The sequence below is a fragment of the Phlebotomus papatasi genome, chromosome 3 (assembly GCF_024763615.1).
Source record: "Phlebotomus papatasi isolate M1 chromosome 3, Ppap_2.1, whole genome shotgun sequence".
Taxonomy (NCBI): Eukaryota; Metazoa; Arthropoda; class Insecta; order Diptera; family Psychodidae; genus Phlebotomus; species Phlebotomus papatasi.
In genome coordinates this window covers 41,622,356-41,647,782 of record NC_077224.1, presented here as the reverse complement: position 1 = coordinate 41,647,782, position 25,427 = coordinate 41,622,356, and the positions used below count along the sequence as shown (strand labels likewise).

Below are 25,427 nucleotides of genomic sequence, written 5' to 3'. Positions count from 1 at the left end.
TTTCACTTTAATGAAAAATATTATGTTTGAGTATTGTAGTTTTTTTTCCAAAACGGTTTTGTATAAAAAAAATTGGAAGCATAAAAAATAATTAAAATTAATTTCAAATTTAATTTAATTTAAAAATTTGAATTTAAAAATTTGTCATTTTTTAGTTTAAATATTTATCATATAGCAAATAGGTGGAGATTTGCAAAAACTATCCTAGATTCCTTCAACCTTCCAACTTTACAATTATCGGTGGCAGCCAAAATCCCGAAAGCCAAAATCCTAAAAGACAAATTGCCGAATTTTCAAAATCCTGAAAGGGATGAAATTATATGGAGGAAAATATTTAAAATAATTTCCCAATACACAGAAGATTTCCCTTTGCCTCCAGCAAGCACGGGTACAATCGTGGGAGTAGCTATGATACTTTTAAGAATTCGGGATTTTGGCTTTCGGGATTTTGATCCATTCGGGATTTTGGCTTTCAGGATTTTGACCGGGACCCGCAATTATGTACAAACATTAGAAAAAAATAACTTTAGGTAGTCAGAAAAAAATATTTTCTTTATGGGACACCGGTGTTCCCTTAACCCTTTAAGGTCGATTGGAACACCGGTGTCCCATAAAGAAAATAGTTTTTCCTAACTACCTAAAGTTATGTTTTTCTAATGTTAATACATAATTGTAAAGTATAATGCCTAACGCACAATAATTTTGTTTTGTATACATATTTTTGATGCTTCAATGAGAGGGAATGAAACCTAGATCTAGTCGTCTCGCTCACTCTCATAGGACATTTTGAAAACATGTTTACAAACAAAAGTTATTGTGCGTTGGGCATAAGGTTGAAGGAATCTAGAATATTTTTTGCAAATCTCTAGCTACTTGCTATGTTATAAATATTTAAGGTCAAAAATGACGACTTATTAAATTCTCAAAATCATAATTGATTTTAATTATTTTTTATACTTCCAATTTTTTTTAAGCAAAACCCTTTTGGCAATATAAACTACAATTCGTACGTAACATTTTTCATTAGAGCGAAAATTATTATTCATTGGTATGATTGGTATCGTCAGAAAAATTACTTAAATTTTTGGGTTATTTTTGTAACTTCCAATTTTTGGACTTTCGAATGTTTTCTAATATTACATTATGTAAAAACATCCTTTTGACAAATTTTTAAAAAGATCCATTTTGTCGCTAACGTGATAAAACTTTTTTTCAGAGTAGTTAAAATTTAATCATAAGTTGATAAAATTAAATGTTTGTAGGGCGTTTTAGAAAAGTTCTTTCGTCGAAAATTCATCAAGAAATTTTCCAAAATATGGGTAGCTTGTCTAAGATTACGACTGATTCGATTTATATCACAAAGATTATTTCGAATGATAAGATCACAGTCACAGCTTCTTTAAGGTAAAATAATCCAATCCTCATTTAGACTTTTGGTAATTTGCAGGTTCGTCAGAGAGCAAATGCATTGGCCAAAAGTGCTCTCAAGGAGGATGAAAATTTCCTAGCAGTTGCAATAGCTGCTCCCACCGTATTCCTTTCAGTTATTCAGTTCCGGGATCAAGTGGACCGTCCACCTCATTCACAGCTCAATCATAGCTTTCTGGCCACATACTGGCGAGAGTTGGGTGTGGCATGGAATCACACAGAAGGTTCCCAATACTGGGGGGTGCCTTTCAGGGATTGCGGTCCACTTGTGGGTCGCTGGCTGTGGCCCTTCAGTGTCACCATCCATGAGCACGGCTATAAAGTTGTGGCATCATCATTCATAGCTGCCGATTTGGATCAGTGCAACGATGCTCTGGAGGCAATCTTTGGGCAGAAGCACGGGTGTGATCGCGAGACCACCTTTTGTCTTCAGGGCGATGTAGATGTCAACTCCCCGCGAAAGGGGGGTTACACGTGCGTATGTAAGCAGGGCTTCTTCGTCCCCAATCAGACACTACAGGGTTTTGAGGGTGAAAAGGTAGAGAGTGGCAGTGGAAACTTCAGTTGCATCCCTTGTCCCGGAGGTTGCACAGAGTGCAGTAACACGGGAGAGTGTCTATTTGGGGATGAGCAAGATGCTCTGTCAACAGAAACCCTTTTCAAATCATCAATTGGGGCAATTCTGGGAGCTTGTATGCTCTGTTGCTTCGTTCTTGCTGTCATTGTGTTTCGACAAAGGAAGTGCAAGGTATGGATTAGTGCTCCATCAACCATCTCATCACCTTACTAATGCCATTTTCTCCCATTAGACCATCGCTACGGGAATGTGGACAGTGTTAGAGACAATCCTCTTGGGAATCATACTCCTCTATGAGGCTGTAAGTACTTCATACATGCAATTTATATTTATATATAATTCTATATAACAATGAACGGCAAGTGAATTAATTACTAATAATAATGTTTAAATTCATTCATTGAAATTAAAGTGAATGTGGTATAAAATTATTATCATTATTTAAATTGTATGTCTTCAACAGATGGTGTTTAAAATTCACAACAAAGTGGATGTTCTATTGTCAATCAGGGAAGGGTTGTGTGGGCGTGCAAATTCATAGTTGAACAATTTTGTATTATTTCGGCTCAAAAACAAACAACTTCACTTAAAATCAACTGAAATGTCGAGAATGATAACTTACTTAACCTTCTCATTAACAATTACATTTATGGAATAAATTGAACAGCTATCTATATCAATAGGTACATTGGTGGAGAAAGAAAAATAATATTGTATGTAATTAAATAATGAATTTCTCAATTTTGTGATACCCACACGAATCACCTTATCATCTATCCACCACAGAATCATAATTTTATTGCTTTACCATGTCCGGAGAAATGGCTCTCCAACAAAATCTCAAGATAATCTCTAGATAAATTTAGCAGGGAGTTTGCACAAAAAAAAGTGTTTTCCTCTCTTTGCAAACATAAACACCCCTAACTCATCTGGAAGGAGTTTATCTTTTTAATTGTCGTAATATTTAATTATTTATCACCACTCTATCCATTCAGAATGAAGCATAAACTATTAAAGAATATAATACAAGCTCTAGTCAATAAGGTGTGGAATTGATGAAATAATGCCCTAGACATATACTTACGACTTAAGCCGAAAGACGGCTTAACGTAATTATAACCAAAATAATGAAAAACCATTTCTCGATTTAAGCCGAGAGTTAGATTAGTTGGAAACTGATGAAAATGTAATTTTATCATTTATTTAATTATAATTATGTTAAGCCATTTCTCTGCTACGAGATTATGAGAGCCGTTTGTCGGCTAAACTAATGGGTAAATGGTAAACTAATTGGAATTTAGTCTAGTCATTATTTTGATTATAATTACATTAAGCTGCCTTTATATTTACATTAAGCCATTAAGTCGTAAATGTATCCAGCACATTACATTCTAAGCTATAAATACCGCTAAAGAATTAGCAGAAATTCTCAACTAATTTACTTAGAAAAGCCCTTATCACCAAAAAATAAGATTTTTCTTATAAATCTTAATTCTTAAATAGACCTAGCTGAAATATGTCTGTAAAGGATGATTTCAAACTATTCCACACAGAAAGATTATGATCAGGGATTATATTACATAGGATTTTCATTAAATCAATGATAAATTATCTCCTAAAAGTCGTCTTACTTAATAGATGTGAACGAGATTAAATCTATTTATAAATATTCTTAAAATACAGAAAAGTCAGGACCAGCTTAATTTAACAATTTTTAACAGAAACAATAATTAAAATTTGATGGAAATAATAAACAAGAGTTAAATATTTATGCCCTAGACACACTTGCGACTTAAACCGAGATGCGGCTTAATGTAATTATAATCAAAATAATAAACAAATTACATTTTCATCAGTTTCTGACTAATCCGTCTCTCGACTTAAGCCGAGAAACGCCTTAGTTATTGGGAAAGTTATGGAAATTTAGTAGAATCATTAATTCGATTAGAATTACGTTAAACCGTCTCTCTGATTGTAGTATACTGCTCACGCTCACCTGGAATTATATCTGGAATTATATCTGGATTAATATCCCATTCACGTCGCTGCAGCAGTAACACCACGAGGCATCCCGTTCAGTCCACACTTTATTCTACTTCTTCTTCTCATACAATTCACAATCCGGGAAACCTTACAACTACTTATCTATATATACAATATTTACATTATGTACATAACATCCCTCCCCTTTTTAGTCACAGACATAATCCTGTAAATAACTGGGAGGATGGCGCTCACGTCCTGACCTTCTCAACTCGCTTAAAGGAGTCTCTGGCTGTAAGACTTCACCAGGCTCTTCAGGGGTGGTGACTTCTGGGTTCGGTATGGTCTCTTCTATCTCTATTACTCTTGACCCTGAACCTGAGGCAACTGTTCCTTCTTCCGGTCTGTCAGCCGTCGCTGTTGGAGAAGCTTCCACTCGCTCTATCAACTGATTTATGTGTCTCCTCCAGACAGTTCCATCTTCGAGCTGCACCTTGTAGGACACTGGTCCTGTTACTTCCAGAACCACAGCTTTTATCCACTTGTCCCCTGCGAAATTTCTTGCGTAGACCTTGTCCCACTCCTTGAATTTCCTCGGTTCTTTGTATTCTTTATTCCTTTCTGTCTTAATCTCTTCTGGGTGTAGCCGACTCCAGCAGTTCCTTATCCTCCTTCCCATCAAAAGTTCACAGGGTGCCTTCCCAGTAGTCTGGTTTGGAGTAAGGTGTTGAACCATAAGGAATCTGGCTAACTTCAAGTCGACATCACCGGTAAATTTTGCCAAAGCCTTTTTGGTTGTTTGAACCATTCTTTCTGCCTGACCATTGCTGGCAGGATGCCACGGAGAAGATGTGATACTTTTGATGCCATTTGACTCATAAAATTTCTTGATTTCCCTTGACACGAAACAAGTTCCATTGTCCGAGAATATTTCTCCTGGGATTCCATGAGTCGAAAAGATCCTTCTCATCGCTCTTATCACTTCCTCTGACGATTGGCTCCTTACTCGTTCAACTTCCAACCATTTAGACGTCACATCTACGACAATCAAATAGTTGTTGCCCTGATGAGGTCCAGCAAAATCTACGTGCAGTCTTTCCCAGGCTTTTTGTGGTGCATTTCCTTCACACAATGGAGCTTTCGGTGGATTGTTTCTCTGAGTTTGGCACGTTTCACATTCCCTCACTTTTCTTTCCAGTTGTTGATCCATTTTTGGCCACCACATATACATTCTAGCCAAGACTTTCATGTTGACTATACCAAGATGTGTACTGTGTAGAGAGTCCATCAACTTTTCTTGAAGTTCTTTTGGGATTATCACTTGTGTTCCTCTCAGAAGTATATCCTTTTCCACTGTTATTTCACTCCTGTGAAGAAAATATGGTTTCACATCCTCGCCTGGACAGTTCTCCGGCCACCCTTGCAACACCCATCTTTTGACTTTCTTCAACAATGGATCTTTTCTCGTGGCTTCTTGAACTTCTTTTGCCTGGATTGGAGATTGATCATTTTCCAACATAGAAATCACTCCAATTTCACTCTCTTCGACCACTTCCTCTTTCAAAGGTAGTCTGCTTAACCCGTCTGCATTGCCATGTTCCTTCCCCTTTCGATAGACTATTTCATAGTCATATGTAGCCAACAGAAGGCACCATCTTTCCATCCTTTGGGAAATAATTTGAGGAACTGGTTTATTTGGGTTAAAAATTCCCAACAACGGCTTGTGGTCTGTTATGATAGTCACTTTCCTTCCATAAATGTAATTATGGAAATGCCTCACTGCTTCAATTATCGACAGAGCCTCTTTGTCAATTTGAGCGTAATTCCGTTGATGCTTGTTGAGTGTCCTCGAAAAGTATGAAATTGGTTTCTCTCCTCTTTCAGTTTTATGAGCCAGAACAGCCCCCACCCCGTAGGAAGAGCTATCACAACTCAAAACCAAAGGTACTTTCAAACTGTAATGCATCAAAATGTCTGTGGACGTGAGAGCTTCCTTCAGTTCCCTAAATGCTTTATCATGAATTTTTTCCCACTTCCACTCAGCATTTGTAGTTCCATCTAGCAACCTATGCAAACATTCAGCTACTGTGGCCCTATCTTCAATAAATCGACAATAAAAATTAACTAATCCCAGAAATGCCTGCAATTGTTCCTTGTCTTTTGGGACAGGAGCGTCTTGTATAGCTTTAATGTGACTTTCCAAAGGTTTTATCCCTTTACTACTAATTTTATAGCCCACAAACTCAATTTCTTCTACCCCAAACTTACATTTCTCTTTCTTCACAGTTAATTTAGCCTCATCTAATTTCCTAAGGACCAACTCAAGCCTGTTATAATGTTCTTCAGCGCTATTCCCTATTACCAAGATATCATCCAAAAATACTAACACCCCTGGTATACCTGCCAAAAGGGTTTCCATAAATTTTTGAAAAATACCTGGTGCTGCGGAAATCCCGAAAGGTAGCCTCTTCACTCGATACAGACCCCGATGAGTATTCCAAGTCAAAACTCGGCTAGTTTCTTCGTTCACTTTCAATTGCTGATATGCTTGGGCCAAGTCGATTTTAGAATAGTACCTTCCTCCAGCTCCAGCGAGAAGTTCTGACACTGTAGGTAGAGGATACGGATTCTTCTTGCTCATCAGGTTCACCGTTCCTCGATAATTTCCACAAATGCGGATATCACCATTTGGCTTCACCCTGTACGTCGTTGGTGTCGCCCACTCTGAATTTTCCACTGCTTCAATCACCCCTTGCTCTATCAATTTGTCTAATTCCTGGTCAATCCTTTCTCTCAAAGCCATGGGTGGAGCATGATGTTTCATAAATACAGGTTTGGCGTCTTCCTTCAACTCTAAGTTCACCTCAATCTCGGGATGAGCACCCAATTCTTCTCTGAATACCCCTTTGTGTTTTTCTATCAACGGTGACAATCTGTCCATCTGGTCCATCTCAATTGCTTTGATTTCAGGAACAAGCACTTTGATTCCCAATGCTTGGAACCAATTTCTTCCCAGCAACGGTTTGCCTCCTTCTTTGGTGATAATCAACGGTAATTTTACCTTCCTGTCAGCCAACTCAACTTTCACCTTTAATTTCCCTTTTACCGTGACCCCTTTTTTCAGCCAAGTTTGTAGCTTCACATTGCACTCTCGATACTCTTTGCTGATCTTCAGGTTCCTCCAATCCTTCTCACTTATCACTGTATTGGATGCCCCTGAGTCAACTTCCATGTCTAGAGGAACTCCTTCAATCTTCACTGACACCCAAACACCATTCCACTGTTCAGCAATTGTATTTATCTGATTTACAGTTTCGTCTTCATCTGAAGTGTCATCTGAAGGTTTTACAACATTTACTTTCTTTCCTGCTTTCTTTTTCTTAGATTTTTCCTTGGTGCATGCTCGCCGGATGTGTCCTTTTTCTCCACACTGTCGGCAGATGGCCTCCCTAAACCAACAGTCACTGGCATTATGTGGTCTCTTGCATCGGAAACACATCTCCCCGGGTCCTTCTTCTATAGCAAATCCTTTCTTAGAGATGGCTTGAACTTTCCCTTCTTCCGGTTGGATCGTTTCCGCGCCCTTTGCAGCCGCCTCTTCTGCTCTTGCTATGTCACACGCTTTTTTGTAGGTTAGGTCCTTCACTGCCAGCAACTTCTTGCGAGTTGAATCGTCTTTAATTCCACATACCAAACGATCTCTGATGGCCTTTTCCAAGTCCCCAAAATTACAGAATTCTGATAGCTTTCTTAGCTCTGCGATGAACTCAGCTATAGTCTCTCCTTCTTTCTGAGATCTTCTGTAAAAATTGTACCTTTGTACAATTTCATTGGGAACAGGATCATAGTGGGCTTCCATGGCTTGGATGAGGTCTTTATATGAACATTCAGACACCTTTTTTGGGGTCACCAATCCCTTGACGGTTTCATAAGCTGCTGCTCCCACCACCGACATCAATTGGCCCCGTTTAATTTTCTCGTCTTCAATTCCTTGACCCTCGAACCATAGCTCAAGCCTCTCCTTGTAACTTGCAAAGGCTCCTTTTGGGTCGTATGGCCCCAAATTTGGGCATGATTCAACAAATTTTGTTGTCTGGGAAGACTTAACCTCACTTTCGTCTTTGGGTCCTTTCGTCGCCATAATTGTAGTATACTGCTCACGCTCACCTGGAATTATATCTGGAATTATATCTGGATTAATATCCCATTCACGTCGCCATAATTGTAGTATACTGCTCACGCTCACCTGGAATTATATCTGGAATTATATCTGGATTAATATCCCATTCACGTCGCTGCAGCAGTAACACCACGAGGCATCCCGTTCAGTCCACACTTTATTCTACTTCTTCTTCTCATACAATTCACAATCCGGGAAACCTTACAACTACTTATCTATATATACAATATTTACATTATGTACATAACACTGATTAAGTCGTAAGTGTATATAGGGCAATACACCACTTCAGAAACTTTCCTTTTTTCTTTTATTACTAGGGGAGACTGGGGCAAAAAGTCACAAATAGAAAAAATCAAAATTCAATATCTTCCAAGGTAAAAAAGATAGCGGCTCAAATTTTTTTCTATAGATAGCCTCCATAGACCTTATTCGATGTCGTAAATTTCTAAGAATTCGAACAAGGACTTTAGAAAATAAAAAATATCGAAATTTTTAGCCCTATTTTTGAAATATTTTCCTTGCAGAAGATAACAATTATTACCGACTTATTTTCCAAAATTAATGCACTGGTGAATATTTTCTCAATAATTTGGATTTTTTGAGTACGAATCCGCTATGTATTTTAGAATTTCACAAAAGTTCTTTTCTCCAGAAATCCATTTATTAAAAATGGCCACTTAGGGTAAAAAGTAACAAAAGGTATAGAGCAAAAAGTAACAATAAAGCGAAGCAATTTCTGATGTCTCACAGCAAAAAGAAACGTCATTATCATGTCTCGCCGCTTGTTGTTTAAATTGGTCAAACGATTTGCAATCTTTTGTGTGTTTTTTTCTAAAATAGCTTGAAAAGCGCTTTTCTCGCTTTCTCACTTTTCTCGCAGAGAAAACGGTGTTTTACAAAGGTGTAGATGAATAAATTTTCTATGAAAATATATCCTCTACACAGAAAAAAATATTTTGTAAGATAGTTCGTAAATGTTTGTGAAATCCTATGGAGGACTTACGAAATGCTCGTGAATCATATAACCCACAAACAAGTTCGTAAAATTTTGTACTTTTTCACAAAGATTGTTCGTAAAATGATTATTTGACAAACATTTTTTGTACTTTTACAAACATTTGTTCATAAATGTTCGTAAACACAAAAAAAATGTTCATAAATGTTAATAAAAAATGTTTGTTTGTTGATTCATGACTGGCATATACAACCTGTGAAAGAGTTTTCCACCGTTTTCACTCTGGAGGTTGGTCATCAACACTAAGACGGCGGTGGCCGCAGAAAGAAAAAACTACATACTCACGCATGATCAACAATTTGTACTTCTAAAACATTGTGATGAATAAATTATCTAAATAAAAAATCTAAAAATTTTGTCATTTGTTCGTAAATTTTGCCAAACAAACAAAAATTTACGAACAAATACGAACAAATGACAAAATTTTACGAAAATTTTTTGTGTGTTTACGAACATTTAAGAACAAATGTTTGTAAAAGTATAAAAAATATTCGTCAAATATTCATTTTACGAACAATGTTTGTGAAAAAAGTACAAAATACTACGAACTTGTTTGTGGGTTATACAATTCACGAGCATTTCGTAAGTCTACCATAGGATTTCACAAACATTTACGAACAGTTTTACAAAATATTTTTTTCTGTGTAGGTATTTTTTTTTAATTTACGGAAGCTCGTAATGAAGCGAATCAAAGGAATCAAAATATCATAATGCCCCATGTCTGGTACTATTTGCCCCAGCATTTTTGAGAAGTCACAAAATTACCTTTTAGAAATTGGCTAGGTAAACGTATTTCCTTACAAAATAGAGGAAAATTACTTTCACAAAGTTGTAGAGCGGTAAATTTCCTATAAAACTGCGCTAATTAGAAATATTTGAAGCGTTTGAGTAGCTTGTAAAAAAATAAAATATCCGTTTTGTGACTTTTTGCCCCAGTCTCCCCTACTTTAATAATAAGTTTTAATTTGAATCTCATTTTAATATTGCCACAGGTGGCCCTTCATTTTCTACCTGCTTCCACACTCCGATGTCTCCTAGAACCCTGGTGTCGTGAACTGGGCTTCGTCATCTGCTACGGCGCCATCATTCTCAAATTATATCGTCATCTCATTGAATTCCGGACTCGAAAGGCCCACAGATGGGTAGTCCGAGACTTGGATCTTCTCAAGTATCTCTGTGCCATGATCGTGGCTGTGTTGTGCTACTTGTCAGCTTTCACGGCGTCTGCCATGGACTTCCTTGAGCATGGGGGGCTACTGGGTCTCGAAGAAGACGACACAAACACCTGCCGCCCACTTAAGTGGGACTACGTCACTCAGGCCGGAGAAATGTTCATTCTGGCCTTTGGACTTCATCTCGGCTATGCCAGCCGTAATGCCAATACACAATTTCGGGTAAGATAAATATTATTAATAATATAAACAAAAAAAAGCTTCTATTTATATCACAATCTAAGTATCTATAAACAAAAAAGTATCTAAAATTATGAATTAGTTTATTTCTCCCAAAAATTTTAATTTTGTTGTTTTTTTTCGAAATTATTCTTTTACTGACTGACAGTACTTATTTTCAACTTCCAAAGGTAATGGAATTGGATTAAGCAACGTTATTCTAACCTATTCTATTCTAATTAAATTTTTCTTTGACCAGGCGCTTTTGAAAACAAAATCTCAATTACCACGTATTTTTCAATAAATTCCAGATATATAAATTAATATAGGTATATTTTTAAACCTGAGGTAGATAATTACGTGCTGAGTACTGATTCGAAATTGAATTAAAAATAGCTATTGATTGGCCATGTTCATTTCAATAACGCATTTAATGATAAAATTTATTACATTGCAATTCATAAAGCTTTTCGTCATTGTAATTTAAATGAATGGACGTATTAAAATTTATTAAAGTTCCAACACAGTGAAATTTAATAAATGGATGAATATATTATAGAGGGTGGTGGTGAGCTTTTGAAAGCGCTAGCCTCCAAATGACAGACAAAATGTTTAAATTTTGAACATAATTTCTTGTTTGGAATTAGACTATGTATCTAATAATTAATAGAAAAGAATTTTCGTTTAAAAAAAAAAAAAGAAAAAAAATGGCAGCATTAGAAAGCTGGCGCGTTTTGACTACCTTCGCTAATGCAGAACAAAATATAACTTTTTACGTTTTTAACTTTTAAAAAAAACAATATAGAAGGGATTTGAGGTCTTTAAGCTTTTGTGGGTGGTCTGACGAAAGAATCAATACGCAAGCACAATTTTTTCCATATTTTCTAAGCAAGACATTAAAAGAAATAAATATTACTTGCTTGTATCAGTGTTATAAGTATACAAGTATCACTAATAAAAATATAAGTATACTTGTACAAGTATTTAAACACAAAATCTTCGTTATAAGCCTTCATATAACACATTAGGAGTATATTATAGGGGCGGCGAATGTAAACCCTTTTACTTCTTGATTAAGGAAAAGAAAATGCTTCTTGGGAAGTTACATGTATCCAGATCCAGAGAGATTCTTATTTATCTTACAAAGAATTTTCCCACAATTCTCAAATTGAAATTTGTACCTCATGCTCAATGTAAAGAGCCAAATTGTTGTTTTTTCTTTATATTTCAGGAAAGACAGTTCCTCGTGGTTTCTATCTTGATTGAATTTGTAGTGTCATCCATTTTTTATACCCTAAGAGCACTGTATTTGCCAGAACTCAGTCCAGGTGCAATCTTTCTGGCACTCTTCTTGAGATCTCAACTCACAAACACCGTCACGTTGGGACTAATTTTTCTGCCAAAGTTGTGGTATCAACATAAACAGGTAGGATGTTATCTCATGTCGCGAAAAATACCATCCTCGTACTCCCCAAAGGATGTTCAACTTGAAAATTGAATTTTGTCCTAATTCTTTCGATCACAAGTGCCTAAACTAAAGTTTATAAAATAATATAAAATATAATGGATTAGAATATGGATCATTCATTACGAAGTAACAGGGGTACAATCAAGGAGCGGATGATATGCCTGAAAATAGAAACGCATTGAAGGGTCGGTTAGTAGGGGAAAGTGACACACTTTGGGGCAGCTTAGAAATTAGGTTTTTTCTCCTACTTTTATTTTAAATAGACCTAAGCCTTATCGGAATGTAATTTACTTCCCATTTAGATTGAGGACCTAAATCAGAAGTGTGCAAGAACCGTTTGAAACCGAACAAGCGTCAAATGAAGCCTTTTATGCCAATGGTCAAAACGCTACCTGATCAAATTTATTTTGACATTTATTGGGATCCAAACAGCTCTCGCACACCCCTAACCTAAACCATATCATGTTACGGTCCAGTTTCATTTATAAATAGGAGAAAAAAGTCCTATTTCAAAGCTACCCCAATTCAAAGTTGCCCCAATTTAAAGCTGCCCCAATTCAAATGTGCCCCACTTCTCCCTACAAATAATAAAGACTTTTTGGAAAAACAGAAACATCAAAAGTCATTAAAATTCATTACAAAACCGTACAAAGTACCCTTCAGACGATAGCCATTCAATCTCAGAATTTTCTGAAGATTTTCTCTTGGCTCCTAATATGACTCATTTGCAAATATTTCCAAATTTGATTTTCATGACACTTTAATTTGCTAAAACCCTTAATTTTTTTTTCGAAGTCATCATCATCATTTTCAACCGCTTATCCCTATTGGGGTCGCGGGCCCATGACATCCAAATTAGCAGCCAATACTTGCAGATCCTCCGCCACTTCAGAAAGATGTTCGGGTTCGATCCCGAGGCGTTCCAAGGCAAGATCCTGAATTTGATTCAGTCACCTTGTTTTAAGCAAGGGGGTAACCACTTGTTTTTTCTATATGGACTTTCATAAAAGAGAGTGAAGGTACTGTTGAAAGAGAGAGAGACATTCTGGAAGACATATCGACCGTCTCAGTCTCTGTGTAAGGTATTGGAAAATTGTTATATTTTATAATAAATTATTATTGTTAAGAGCAAAGTTTGTGAAAAGTTAGTCAATTGAAAGTACAAATTCAATTATGAAATGCTGTGTAGTGCAATAATTTCAGCAGAATGTCTAGAAAAATTACGATGAAATTGTTGTCCTGCAAGTGAATAATTTTCGTATAGAATTGCTTGGGGACCGTTGGTACACTACTCGAAAAATGCCATTTAAAAAAAAATGTTGAAATTGATAAATCAATTGATATTTTTGTGAACTGCTTTAAAATAATTAAAACTTAAGACTGTAGAAAAGAAGCTACATTATTTATACGGGTTTTACATATCTTAGTTTAGTGTAAATTAAAATTTGGTGACTTATTTGATATTACCTCTAATTTTTTTCAGTGTACTAAGGAAATGTTTTATTGTAATTACTTCACATGAGTTAGAAAATTGCAAGAATGAGACCAAATGAGAAGTAACTTCACATTTTATCAAACTGGCTACCCCCTTGGTTTTAGGTATGCCTCGAGGTCGATGCCTCGTGACAATGGCTTGCATCGAAGTATTTGACCATTTTGAGTTACTTTTCCAAAAGTGTCAAGAAATTTTTGGACGATGAAAAATGATCAATTTTGGTAAAACTTATTTTTGATATGAAACAAAATGAATTTTTTTAAATACATAAATAATGTCTATAAATTACAGACACTCATTTGCAAAAAGAAAAAGAAAATAAAGTTGTTTTTCTACCATTTTTCACCATCTGGTTTCTCCAACATAAATTTGTCAAGAAACTTTTGGCCGACACTGTATGTTGAGGATTCTAAATTTAGAAAATCTGTATTATTAAACTGTTAAACTAAAAAATAATGTTTAATATTATAATATGATTATATTTTAATTGTAGAAAATTTCTAGTGACCTATAAAGATGATATGAACTAGTGATACTTGCATTAAAATAGCGAGTGAGGTACAGTAGACTCTCTCAAATTCGGACATTTGGGACCGAAGTGTCACCCGAATTAGAGAGAAATTCGGGCGACAAACTTTTTGAAATGCAACGATTTTTTATTCATCTACATAGGGGAAAGTGACCATGCTTGATACTGTAAAATGATGTCCAAGGTTTGTGATTATTTTCTGATTAACACACAAATCGAAGCGATTCTTCCACTATGACAAAAAAATGTCTCACTTATTAGGTTCATATAATCCAACCTCAAATAGTTCTTGGAAATCCTTAGATTTTCTTCAAGAAGAAAATGGAAATTCAGTAGCGATTTTTATACAAGTTGGGTCCGGGGCCTTCCTGTATAATAATTGATTCGACAATTCGGAGGCCCATTTTCACTGCAAAAAATTCACCGGATACAAAAAATTGCACATCAATATTTAGACGGAACTCTAATCTATCTGTTTAAGTCGTTTGTAAGACTGGTTATTAGTTTTAAAATTACTTTTATCTAATTTTTCTAAGCCATGTTTTTATGACATTAGGGCGCTAGCGAAAACCATTTTTTCACTTTGAGTCCATGAAAATGTCATTCTGCAACCTTAAAATTCAGGCAACAGGGTTTAAGATTATGTCAATTGTTGATAAAATTGGCGTATTGCAATATGTGTAATTATGAAATAATCACATCTAATGATATAGTTGCCACATTAAAATTATCATTCATGGACCCTTCTTAAAATATAGGATGGACACAGGTAGAATTTATAAATTTGTTACCACCCACAAAAACAGTGTCCACCAAGTAAAAATATTTTTACATAAATATTAGTACTGATGACCCCTCTATGTGCCTATGATAGTAGTCTTCGTGAACAGCGACATTAATTAAGAAATACTTATGAAATATCATGTATCGAAATTACAGTTTTGGGCCTATTTTTGATTTTTGCTTCCTGAAACTAGGAAAAAAGAGCTAGGATCCTAATTTTTTTAGGAAATGTGAGGCTTAGCACCAGCTATTGAAATATATTGCGATGAGTCATAACTATTGATTAACATAAGAAAAAAATAGTTATTATCAAGCTTGGATCGTATCAAGCATGGTCACTTTCCCCTACATATATTGAGTTTATACACACTCATATATACAGTGGCGGCCAAAATAATAGAATCACTTTGCAAAGCTTATATTTTTTTTAACTTTTGCATTTTTTCCCAAATTGTTGATATAATTCTCAAGTAGAAATCTTCAAATTATTAGGATCGTAGAATAAGGGTTGTTTCGGCCGTTAGTTGTCTCTATTTTACATAGAATACGTCAATAATGAAATTCAGTTCGGCCAAAAAAATTGGAAAACTGTCATTTATGGTTACTAAATATGGCTTTGTTTAAACTTATTCGAATTATAAAACACATTCTTTAATTTAAATGAAAGTGGTCCTATCGTGTTGTTCAAACCAAATTTCATTATTGATGTATTTTGTGAAAAATAGAGACCTCTAGCAGCCAAAACAATACTTATTTGACGTAAAGTAATTATTTGAAGATTTCTATATCAAAATTATTTCAACGAATTAGAATAAACAAAAATGCTAAAGGTAAAATAGTGGTCTTTGCGGAGTTGATTATATTATTTTGACTGCCACTGTGTATATGGTAAATTGCATGAAAATCCTTTAATAATGCAATATCACATCAAAACAAAGACAACCCATGCCAAATTTGAGCATATTTGATTCATTTGATAATCATAATCAAACTTGAAAAATGACAACAACTTTTTTCAAATGTAACTGCTGCCTGAATTAAAGAGTAGCCCGATCTTAAAAGAGCCGAATTAACGAGAGTCTACTGTATTGTTTAAACCATTGCGTGCCCCTAAAAAATAAAACTATAGGGTAAATTAAGCTAATTCAAAATCCGCTCTAAATGGAAATTTTTCGCTACTCCAAATGGAAACGTAATTTTTTTCATGATAAATATAGTACTAAATTATTATTTTTATATACGTATTTTCTATACCACAGTTCCATTATTTAGTTAATTTTGCTCCAAATAAAACGAAAATCCATTCATATTCACAAATTTTAATTTGTTAATTTCTCAGAAGGATTACAAGTGTACCTTTTCACTATCGAATTTTTCATCGATCGAGCATGTTTTCCAATAAAAAACACAATGAGGTGACTGTTGTTTATTCATTTTATTTAACATTTATGTCATATTTCTGACTAATGTTAGTTAAATTAAGTGCTAATCTTTATTGTTAACGGTACGTGAAGTTTCAAATGAAATAATTACCTATTTCGTGAACAAAAGGTGTTTTTCTGAAGTGTCTGCAAATGCTTCAATAAAAAACCCCGGAAATATGATTCTTTTTGGAGAGATTTTCTTATTGTTTTAGATGGGAAAGGAGTAAAGACCAGGGATAAGAAGAAATCCTGCACTCAAGAGCAACACAACAAGGTTTTGGAAGCCTTTCGTCGCGGTTTCACTTACACTGTTTGTCTCCAATTAGAAACTTTCCCTTGTCTCCATTTGGATTAATTTGATTCCAATAGAAGCATTTTACACTCGCGTATTTTTCTTGTATTTTAAAAGTTTTCCAATTATATCTAAAGAATTTTCACTAAACAGTAACATTCTAGAAGAGTCAAGGAGCAAATTTATGTAATTCTCTTCAGAAAAAATATGAACTTATTGTGTTGAATCTTCTGTCAAAATTAAAGCGTCTAGAAATTGTTTTGAATTAGGAAATATACCCTAGTAAGATTAGCAATGAAATTACACTTGTGGCCCGAGATGTGTCCCTTTAATTCCTAATGAGCGACGTATTCTAGTCATCAATTTACTTATATAATATGGTTACAATCCAGAGAGAAATTTGAAATTTCAAGAAGAACCTGAAACACCTTATGGGAGAGTGCTCAAAATTCATATAGGTAAACCTATTATATTATCCAGAAAATGTATTTCACAATGAAGGAAAATATGAACGTGCCTTGTATGTGAATTAGGACATGATTCAATTCAAGTGAGGTTTTGAACACCCCTTGGCCATATCCTTTCCTCCTTTAGTTCCATTTCCTGTACTATCCTTCAAGTTGGTATATGTTAAGTCACTTTATTAATTGTTCAGCTGCTTTTTGCCATTAAACTATTAGTCTTTGTTGTTATTCTATGCAGGATGATGTCTTTTAGATGTCTCCTTATAGTCTTTAATTTATTGGTTAAACAGTGGTTTGCAATGTATATTTATTTTCACAAAATCCACAAAAGAAATTTCCCAGACAATTTACTCTCAGTTTTCCTCGTCATTGACCTTCCAATTAATCAATAACACTGATAAGGCAAACACAATATAAGTTTGTGTGCAGAGAACAAAAGTGCGGCTCCTGTATAGTTTTTTTTTCTTTCTTTTAATAATGTTGTACAAAAGTGATTCCTTTCGGTTCCTTGCAAAATGCCTGCCTCTGTCTCTCTATCTTTCTCTCTGAACTTTTTACTGTGGATGTTTGTTGGTGTTTGCATCAGAATAGCTTGCAGGTTCGTTCCTTAACCCAAGAACTATCATGCCGCTTACCTGTGGATGCTTTTAAGGGATCCCATGATGCCTCCCATCATGGAGTCGCTGGAAGTGGTGTTGGTGGTGGTGGCACATGCATCCTTGGTGATCCAGATATTGGGGACTTGAGCCTCTCCGAGATGAATCCAGAAGACATTAGGGCAGAACTGAAAAGGTAATTAACTAAAAAAAGAAAACATTTTTGTGTCATAACTTTCTATCCCAGAACTTGCACACGAAATTCTCTAATCTTCTCTTGCATTTATGTCTTTCTTTTCATTGTAGACTGTATACACAATTAGAAATTCTGAAAAATAAGACACTGCGTCAGGATAATCCGCATATTAGTAAAAGACGTGGAGGCAGAAAAGTTGCTCACCGGAGATTTTCACTTCAGGTTTGTCACAAGCATATTCTCACGTACTTTTTCTTCTTCGTGTTGCCCACTCGATATATATATTTTCTCAGATAACATTTTAAGAGACATTCTTCCTTTTTTCCCCCCTCAAACACTCATCTTCCTCTTCCCCATCCATTCGAAATTGGAGACGAGAATTATTGACTTTGTGCGTTTAAACGTGATGAAGAGAAAATTAAGTAAGATGGACAAACAACTTTAAGACAATCAATTTTCGAGTTTATTGATGGTTTTAGTCCTTTTTCTTTGAAGAAATATTAGCACAATTCTCATTTAGAACGATAATATACTTGGCCTAATTTGTTCACACCCCACATTTTTAGACTATTATTGCGCGAACTCAAGTGTGAAATACATAGTAATTCTTATTACATAGTCCAATCTTTCGGTTTTGCAATTCAACCAGATTTCAGTCCCTGATCATCACTACAAGGGCTGCAAAGCCATATAATGTATTGGAATAATTCTGTGAATATAGTTTCAAGAAAAATAAAGGAATATTCTCTCTGTTTTTTACTTTCATAGAGACCAAATGGTTACAGTTATTGATTTTAAGTTTCTCAGAGACCCTCCGCACAAGTAAATTTTCCATTGCATGAACATTTTTATACGTTATCTCCCAAAAAAGTTAAAGTCTAAAAATATAATAAATAGAAAAAAATCAATGACGACGAAAATTCGCAGAGTGTTCTCATTTTATTCTAGTCAAAATGTTCCAAGGAGAATGGAAATATTTAAGATGCTTTTTTGTATTCTTCAGGACACTGAAAAATGTCCTAAAGACATTTTTCTGTCAATTATACCCGTTTTCTCCTACTTTTAACATTGATACAACTCAAGAATTTCTGGAGCGAGAACTTGTCCGAAAATTTTCAAACGAATACTGATTTCGTGTTTCTCTGAAACCACTCACTGCTGTATAAATATCTACTGTATTTGAATCATTTTAAAAAGAGAAAGGATAATAGGCAAAAATGTATGAGAGGTGGTCTATGAGGCGTCCATAGACGGAACTAGGCGCATTTTATAGATAATGGTGTAGGATGAAAAACTACAGAGATCCAGGACGATATTCGCCGGGAGTCTTTGTAAAAACGCCTTTATCCTTTATTCGTAAAAAAGAATATTATTTTGACATCGAATTACTCAAGGTCAGATGAAGGAATCTTCATGAAATTCGGTATGGGGTCAGTGTACGTCTTAAACCTTTTATCCATGTATACTACCCCCTTGGCCCACCCCTCTATACAGTAGCTTCCATACAAAATAAAGACCTTTTTCATTATAACTACTCACTGAGAAAAGGTAGAAAGTTGAAACACTGCATAGAAACAAGGCTTAGGAAAGTTTCTTTAACTATTATGCATATAAGTTTCTACTCTCATACCTCCTTTCATTATATATTCTTTTAAAGAAATAGTAGAAAACTGAACATCGGATCAAGGTTTATGAAAGGGCTATTCAGTAATATAAAACCTGATAGGGCTCACCTAAAAAGAATTAAAAACTTATTAAGGAAAATAGGGAACTGAGGTTGCCACCCTTATTTCAACTTCCTGAGAGTGAATTGGTGGGTTGCAGCCATCGACGAGGGCTGACATGTGTCGAATAGGCCGCACGCTCTACAAACTCAATTAGAAAATCAAAAAATAAATAAATCACAGTTCAAAAAACAAGGCAAAATATATAATGATTCTACTGAAATCAATGAATACAATGAGGCTATATCATATCTCTCTATAATACTTTAAAAAATTCAGAAAATGTATTTTAACTTTTTCTAGGTGTATGCAACTTTTTTATTCAGTCCATCAAGGCCATAAAACGCCTCTTATGGTGGTTGTTGAAACTATTATATAGCGGTACTGCATAGTCAACTATCGACTGTTTTCATTTAAGGAAGAATCACATTGCATTGACAGTAAAATGCTCACGGTATTTCGTTAATTTACGCATTTTCAAAATTTACGCAAATTCTCCATTACTGTATTACCTTATCTCATAATCGGTGGCACTAGGTGAAATTAATATAAGAAAATTGAAGAAATTAAACGAAAATTCGATAAACGGTGAGCAAAAAAAAATTGTGGGATTAATTTCTCTTATAGTTTTTTTTTGCTCACCGTTTATTGAATTTTCGTTTCATATATTCAATTTTCTTATATTATTTTCACCTAGTGCTACCGAGTATGAGATAAGGTAATACGGTAATCGAGAATTTGCGTAAGTTTTGCAATGAATATGCGTAAATTAATGAAATACCGTGAGGCTACGGAGAGCATTTTATTGTCAATGTGATTCTGTCCTTAAGTCTATTAATCAAGTGGTTGAGAAACGCTAGGAATAGGTTAAAAAAGAGTAGCTATATCTACATCTTATTGAGAATACTTCTAGCCTCAAAAAAATTGTAAAATCTCAGAGAACATACAAACGTACAGTGAACGAAATTCAAATAGGAACGGACCTATAAGTGGGTGGTATGGGTGATCTGTACACAGAGAAAAATTTTGAGTTAGAAAAAATTAAGAAACGTGGTTTTGAATCAAGAGTACAAGAATTTCAAACTATTTTCCCCTATAATTGAGATATTTTGCGCTTGAATTTCTCTAAAAGAGTATGATAGTTTAAAAAATAGAATAAATTGTGCTTAATAATAGGAGAACAGTGGGTTTGATTTTAGAGAATCGTAGTTTTGAACACTGATAGAGCATACAGAAGTTTTAAAGTTAGAAGGTCATGGTTTTGATTTTAGAGTATAGAGGTTTCGAGTTAAGACTATTTTGGTTTTGATCTTAGCGAAATCATCGTTTCGAAATAAGAGTATAGTGGTTTTGAATTCTATTATACTATTATGGTCTTGATTTTAGAGTATTGTGGTTTTGATTTTAGAAACTTATGGGTTTGATTTTAGAGTATCGTGGTTTTGATTTTAGAGTATCGTGGTTTCGATTTTAGAGCATTGTGGTTTTGATTTTAGAAACTTATGGTTTTGATTTTAGAAACTTTTGGTTTTGATTTTAGAGTATGATGGTTTTGATTTTAGAGTATCATGGTTTTGATTTTAGAGTCTCATGGTTTTGATTTTAGAGTATCAGGGTTTTGATTTTAGAGTCTCATGGTTTTGATTTTAGAGTATCGTGGTTTTGATTTTAGAGCATTGTGGTTTTGATTTTAGAAACTTATGGTTTTGTTTTTAGAAACTTATGGGTTTGATTTTAGAAACTTATGGTTTTGATTTTAGAGTATCATGGTTTTGATTTTAGAAACTTATGGTTTTGATTTTAGAAACCTATGGGTTTGATTTTAGAAACTTATGGGTTTGATTTTAGAGTCTCATGGTTTTGATTTTAGAGTATCAGGGTTTTGATTTTAGAGTATCGTGGTTTTGATTTTAGAGCATTGTGGTTTTGATTTTAGAAACTTATGGTTTTGTTTTTAGAAACTTATGGTTTTGATTTTAGAAACTTATGGTTTTGATTTTAGAAACTTATGGGTTTGATTTTAGAAAATTATGGGTTTGATTTTAGAAACATGGGTTTGATTTTAGAGTATTACGGTTTTGATTTTAGAGTCTCATGGTTTTGATTTTAGAGTATCGTGGTTTTGATTTTAGAGCATTATGGTTTTGATTTTAGAAACTTATGGTTTTGTTTTTAGAAACTTATGGGTTTGATTTTAGAAACTTATGGTTTTGATTTTAGAGTATCATGGTTTTGATTTTAGAGTATCAGCGTTTTGATTTTAAAGTCTCATGGTTTTGATTTTAGAGTATCGTGGTTTTGATTTTATATAGCATTGTGGTTTTGATTTTAGAAACTTATGGTTTTGTTTTTAGAAACTTATGGGTTTGATTTCAGAAACTTATGGTTTTGATTTTAGAGTATCATGGTTTTGATTTTAGAAACTTATGGTTTTGATTTTAGAAACTTATGGGTTTGATTTTAGAAACTTATGGGTTTGATTTTAGAAACTTATGGTTTTGATTTTAGAGTCTCATGGTTTTGATTTTAGAGTATCAGGGTTTTGATTTTAGAGTCTCATGTTTTTGATTTTAGAGTATCGTGGTTTTGATCTTAGAGCATTGTGGTTTTGATTTTAGAAACTTATGGTTTTGTTTTTAGAAACTTATGGGTTTGATTTTAGAAACTTATGGTTTTGATTTTAGAGTATCATGGTTTTGATTTTAGAGTATCAGGGTTTTGATTTTAGAGTCTCATGTTTTTGATTTTAGAGTATCGTGGTTTTGATCTTAGAGCATTGTGGTTTTGATTTTAGAAACTTATGGTTTTGTTTTTAGAAACTTATGGTTTTGATTTTAGAAACTTATGGTTTTGATTTTAGAAACCTATGGGTTTGATTTTAGAAACTTATGGGTTTGATTTTAGAGTCTCATGGTTTTGATTTTAGAGTATCAGGGTTTTGATTTTAGAGTATCGTGGTTTTGATTTTAGAGCATTGTGGTTTTGATTTTAGAAACTTATGGTTTTGTTTTTAGAAACTTATGGTTTTGATTTTAGAGTATCATGGTTTTGATTTTAGAAACTTATGATTTTGATTTTAGAAACTTATGGGTTTGATTTTAGAAACTTATGGGTTTGATTTTAGAGTCTCATGGTTTTGATTTTAGAGTATCAGGGTTTTGATTTTAAAGTCTCATGGTTTTGGTTTTAGAGTATTGTGGTTTTGATTTTAGAGCATTGTGGTTTTGATTTTAGAAATTTATAGTTTTGTTTTTAGAAAATTATGGGTTTGATTTTAGAAACTTATGGTTTTGATTTTAGAAACTTATGGGTTTGATTTTAGAGTATTATGGTTTTGATTTTAGAGTATCGTGGTTTTGATTTTAGAGCATTGTGGTTTTGATTTTAGAAACTTGTGGTTTTGATTTTAGAAACTTATGGGTTTGATTTTAGAAACTTATGGTTTTGATTTTAGAAACCTATGGGTTTGATTTTAGAAACTTATGGGTTTGATTTTAGAGTCTCATGGTTTTGATTTTAGAGTATCAGGGTTTTGATTTTAGAGTATCGTGGTTTCGATTTTAGAGCAATGTGGTTTTGATTTTAGAAACTTATGGTTTTGTTTTTAGAAACTTATGGTTTTGATTTTAGAAACTTATGGTTTTGATTTTAGAAACCTATGGGTTTGATTTTAGAAACTTATGGGTTTGACTTTAGAGTCTCATGGTTTTGATTTTAGAGTATCAGGGTTTTGATTTTAGAGTATTGTGGTTTTGATTTTAGAGCATTGTGGTTTTGATTTTAGAAACTTATGGTTTTGTTTTTAGAAACTTATGGTTTTGATTTTAGAGTATCAGGGTTTTGATTTTAAAGTCTCATTGTTTTGGTTTTAGAGTATTGTGGTTTTGATTTTAGAGCATTGTGGTTTTGATTTTAGAAACTTATAGTTTTGTTTTTAGAAAATTATGGGTTTAATTTTAGAAACTTATGGTTTTGATTTTAGAAACTTATGGGTTTGATTTTAGAAACTTATGGGTTTGATTTTAGAATCTCATGGTTTTGATTTTAGAGTATCAGGGTTTTGATTTTAAAGTCTCATTGTTTTGGTTTTAGAGTATTGTGGTTTTGATTTTAGAGCATTGTGGTTTTGATTTTAGAAACTTATAGTTTTGTTTTTAGAAAATTATGGGATTAATTTCAGAAACTTATGGTTTTGATTTTAGAAACTTATGGGTTTGATTTCAGAGTATTATGGTTTTGATTTTAGAGTATCGTGGTTTTGATTTTAGAGCATTGTGGTTTTGATTTTAGAAACTTGTGGTTTTGATTTTAGAAACTTATGGGTTTGATTTTAGAAACTTATGGTTTTGATTTTAGAGTCTCATGGTTTTGATTTTAGAGTCTCATGGTTTTGATTTTAGAGTATCAGGGTTTTGATTTTAGAGTCTCATGGTTTTGGTTTTAGAGTATTGTGGTTTTGATTTTAGAGCATTGTGGTTTTGATTTTAGAAACTTATAGTTTTGTTTTTAGAAAATTATGGGTTTGATTTTAGAAACTTATGGTTTTGATTTTAGAAACTCATGGGTTTGATTTTAGAGTATTATGGTTTTGATTTTAGAGTATCGTGGTTTTGATTTTAGAGCATTGTGGTTTTGATTTTAGAAACTTGTGGTTTTGATTTTAGAAACTTATGGGTTTGATTTTAGAAACTTATGGTTTTGATTTTAGAGTCTCATGGTTTTGATTTTAGAGTCTCATGGTTTTGATTTTAGAGTATCAGGGTTTTGATTTTAGAGTCTCATGGTTTTGATTTTAGAGTATCAGGGTTTTGATTTTAGAGTCTCATGGTTTTGATTTTAGAGTCTCATGGTTTTGATTTTAGAGCATTATGGTTTTGATTTTACAGTATCGTGGTTTTGATATTAGAAACTTATGGGTTTGATTTTAGAAACTTATGGTTTTGATTTTAGAGTATTATGGTTTTGATTTTAGAGTATCAGGGTTTTGATTTTAGAAAAACCATAATACTCTAAAATCAAAACCATAAGTTTCTAAAATCAAAACCTTGATACTCTAAAATCGAAACCATCATACTCTAAAATCAAAACTATAAGTTTCTAAAATCAAAACCATGATACTCTAAAATCAAAACCACAATGCTCTAAAATCAAAACCACGATACTCTAAAATCAAAACGACAATGCTCTAAAATCAAAACCACGATACTCTAAAATCAAAACCATGAGACTCTAAAATCAAACCCATAAGTTTCTAAAATCAAACCCATAAGTTTCTAAAATCAAAACCATAAGTTTCTAAAATCAAAACCATAAGATTCTAAAATCAAAACCATGATACTCTAAAATCAAACCCATAAGTTTCTAAAATCAAACCCATAAGTTTCTAAAATCAAACCCATAAGTTTCTAAAATCAAACCCATAAATTTCTAAAAACAATACCATGATACTCTAAAATCAAAACCACGATACTCTAAAATCAAAACCATGAGACTCTAAACTCAAAACCCTGATACTCTAAAATCAAAACCACGATACTTTAAAATCAAAACCACAATACTCTAAAATCAAAACCATGATACTCTAAAATCAAAACCATGATACTCTAAAATCAAAACCACAGTACTCTAAAATCAAAACCATAATACTCTAAACTCAAAACCATGAGTTTCTAAAATCAAACCCATAAGTTTCTAAAATCAAAACCATAAGTTTCTAAAATCAAAACCATAAGTTTCTAAAACCAAAACCATGATACTCTAAAATCAAAACCATAATACTCTAAAATCAAAACCACAATACTCTAAAATCAAAACCACAATACTCTAAAATCAAAACCATAATACTCTAAAATCAAAACCATGATACTCTAAAATCAAAA

The 25,427-nt window shown here is 33.6% G+C and overlaps 1 protein-coding gene across 5 annotated transcripts in view; it reads left to right on the top strand.

Annotated features, from left to right (window-relative positions):
* The window catches only part of LOC129805702 (probable G-protein coupled receptor 158), a 123,578-nt gene that overhangs the window by 90,274 nt on the left and 7,877 nt on the right, over positions 1–25,427 (top strand). For 2 of the 5 annotated variants that reach the window (XM_055853797.1, XM_055853796.1), the window contains exons 4-9: positions 1,448–2,176; positions 2,238–2,306; positions 10,179–10,580; positions 11,809–12,003; positions 17,685–17,824; positions 17,935–18,046. In XM_055853797.1, coding sequence (XP_055709772.1) covers positions 1,448–2,176; positions 2,238–2,306; positions 10,179–10,580; positions 11,809–12,003; positions 17,685–17,824; positions 17,935–18,046 — 1,647 coding nt within the window. Of the gene's footprint in view, positions 1–1,447; positions 2,177–2,237; positions 2,307–10,178; positions 10,581–11,808; positions 12,004–17,618; positions 17,825–17,934; positions 18,047–25,427 lie in introns of all 5 variants that reach the window. The other 3 variants (XM_055853795.1, XM_055853794.1, XM_055853793.1) reach the window with 2 other exon arrangements.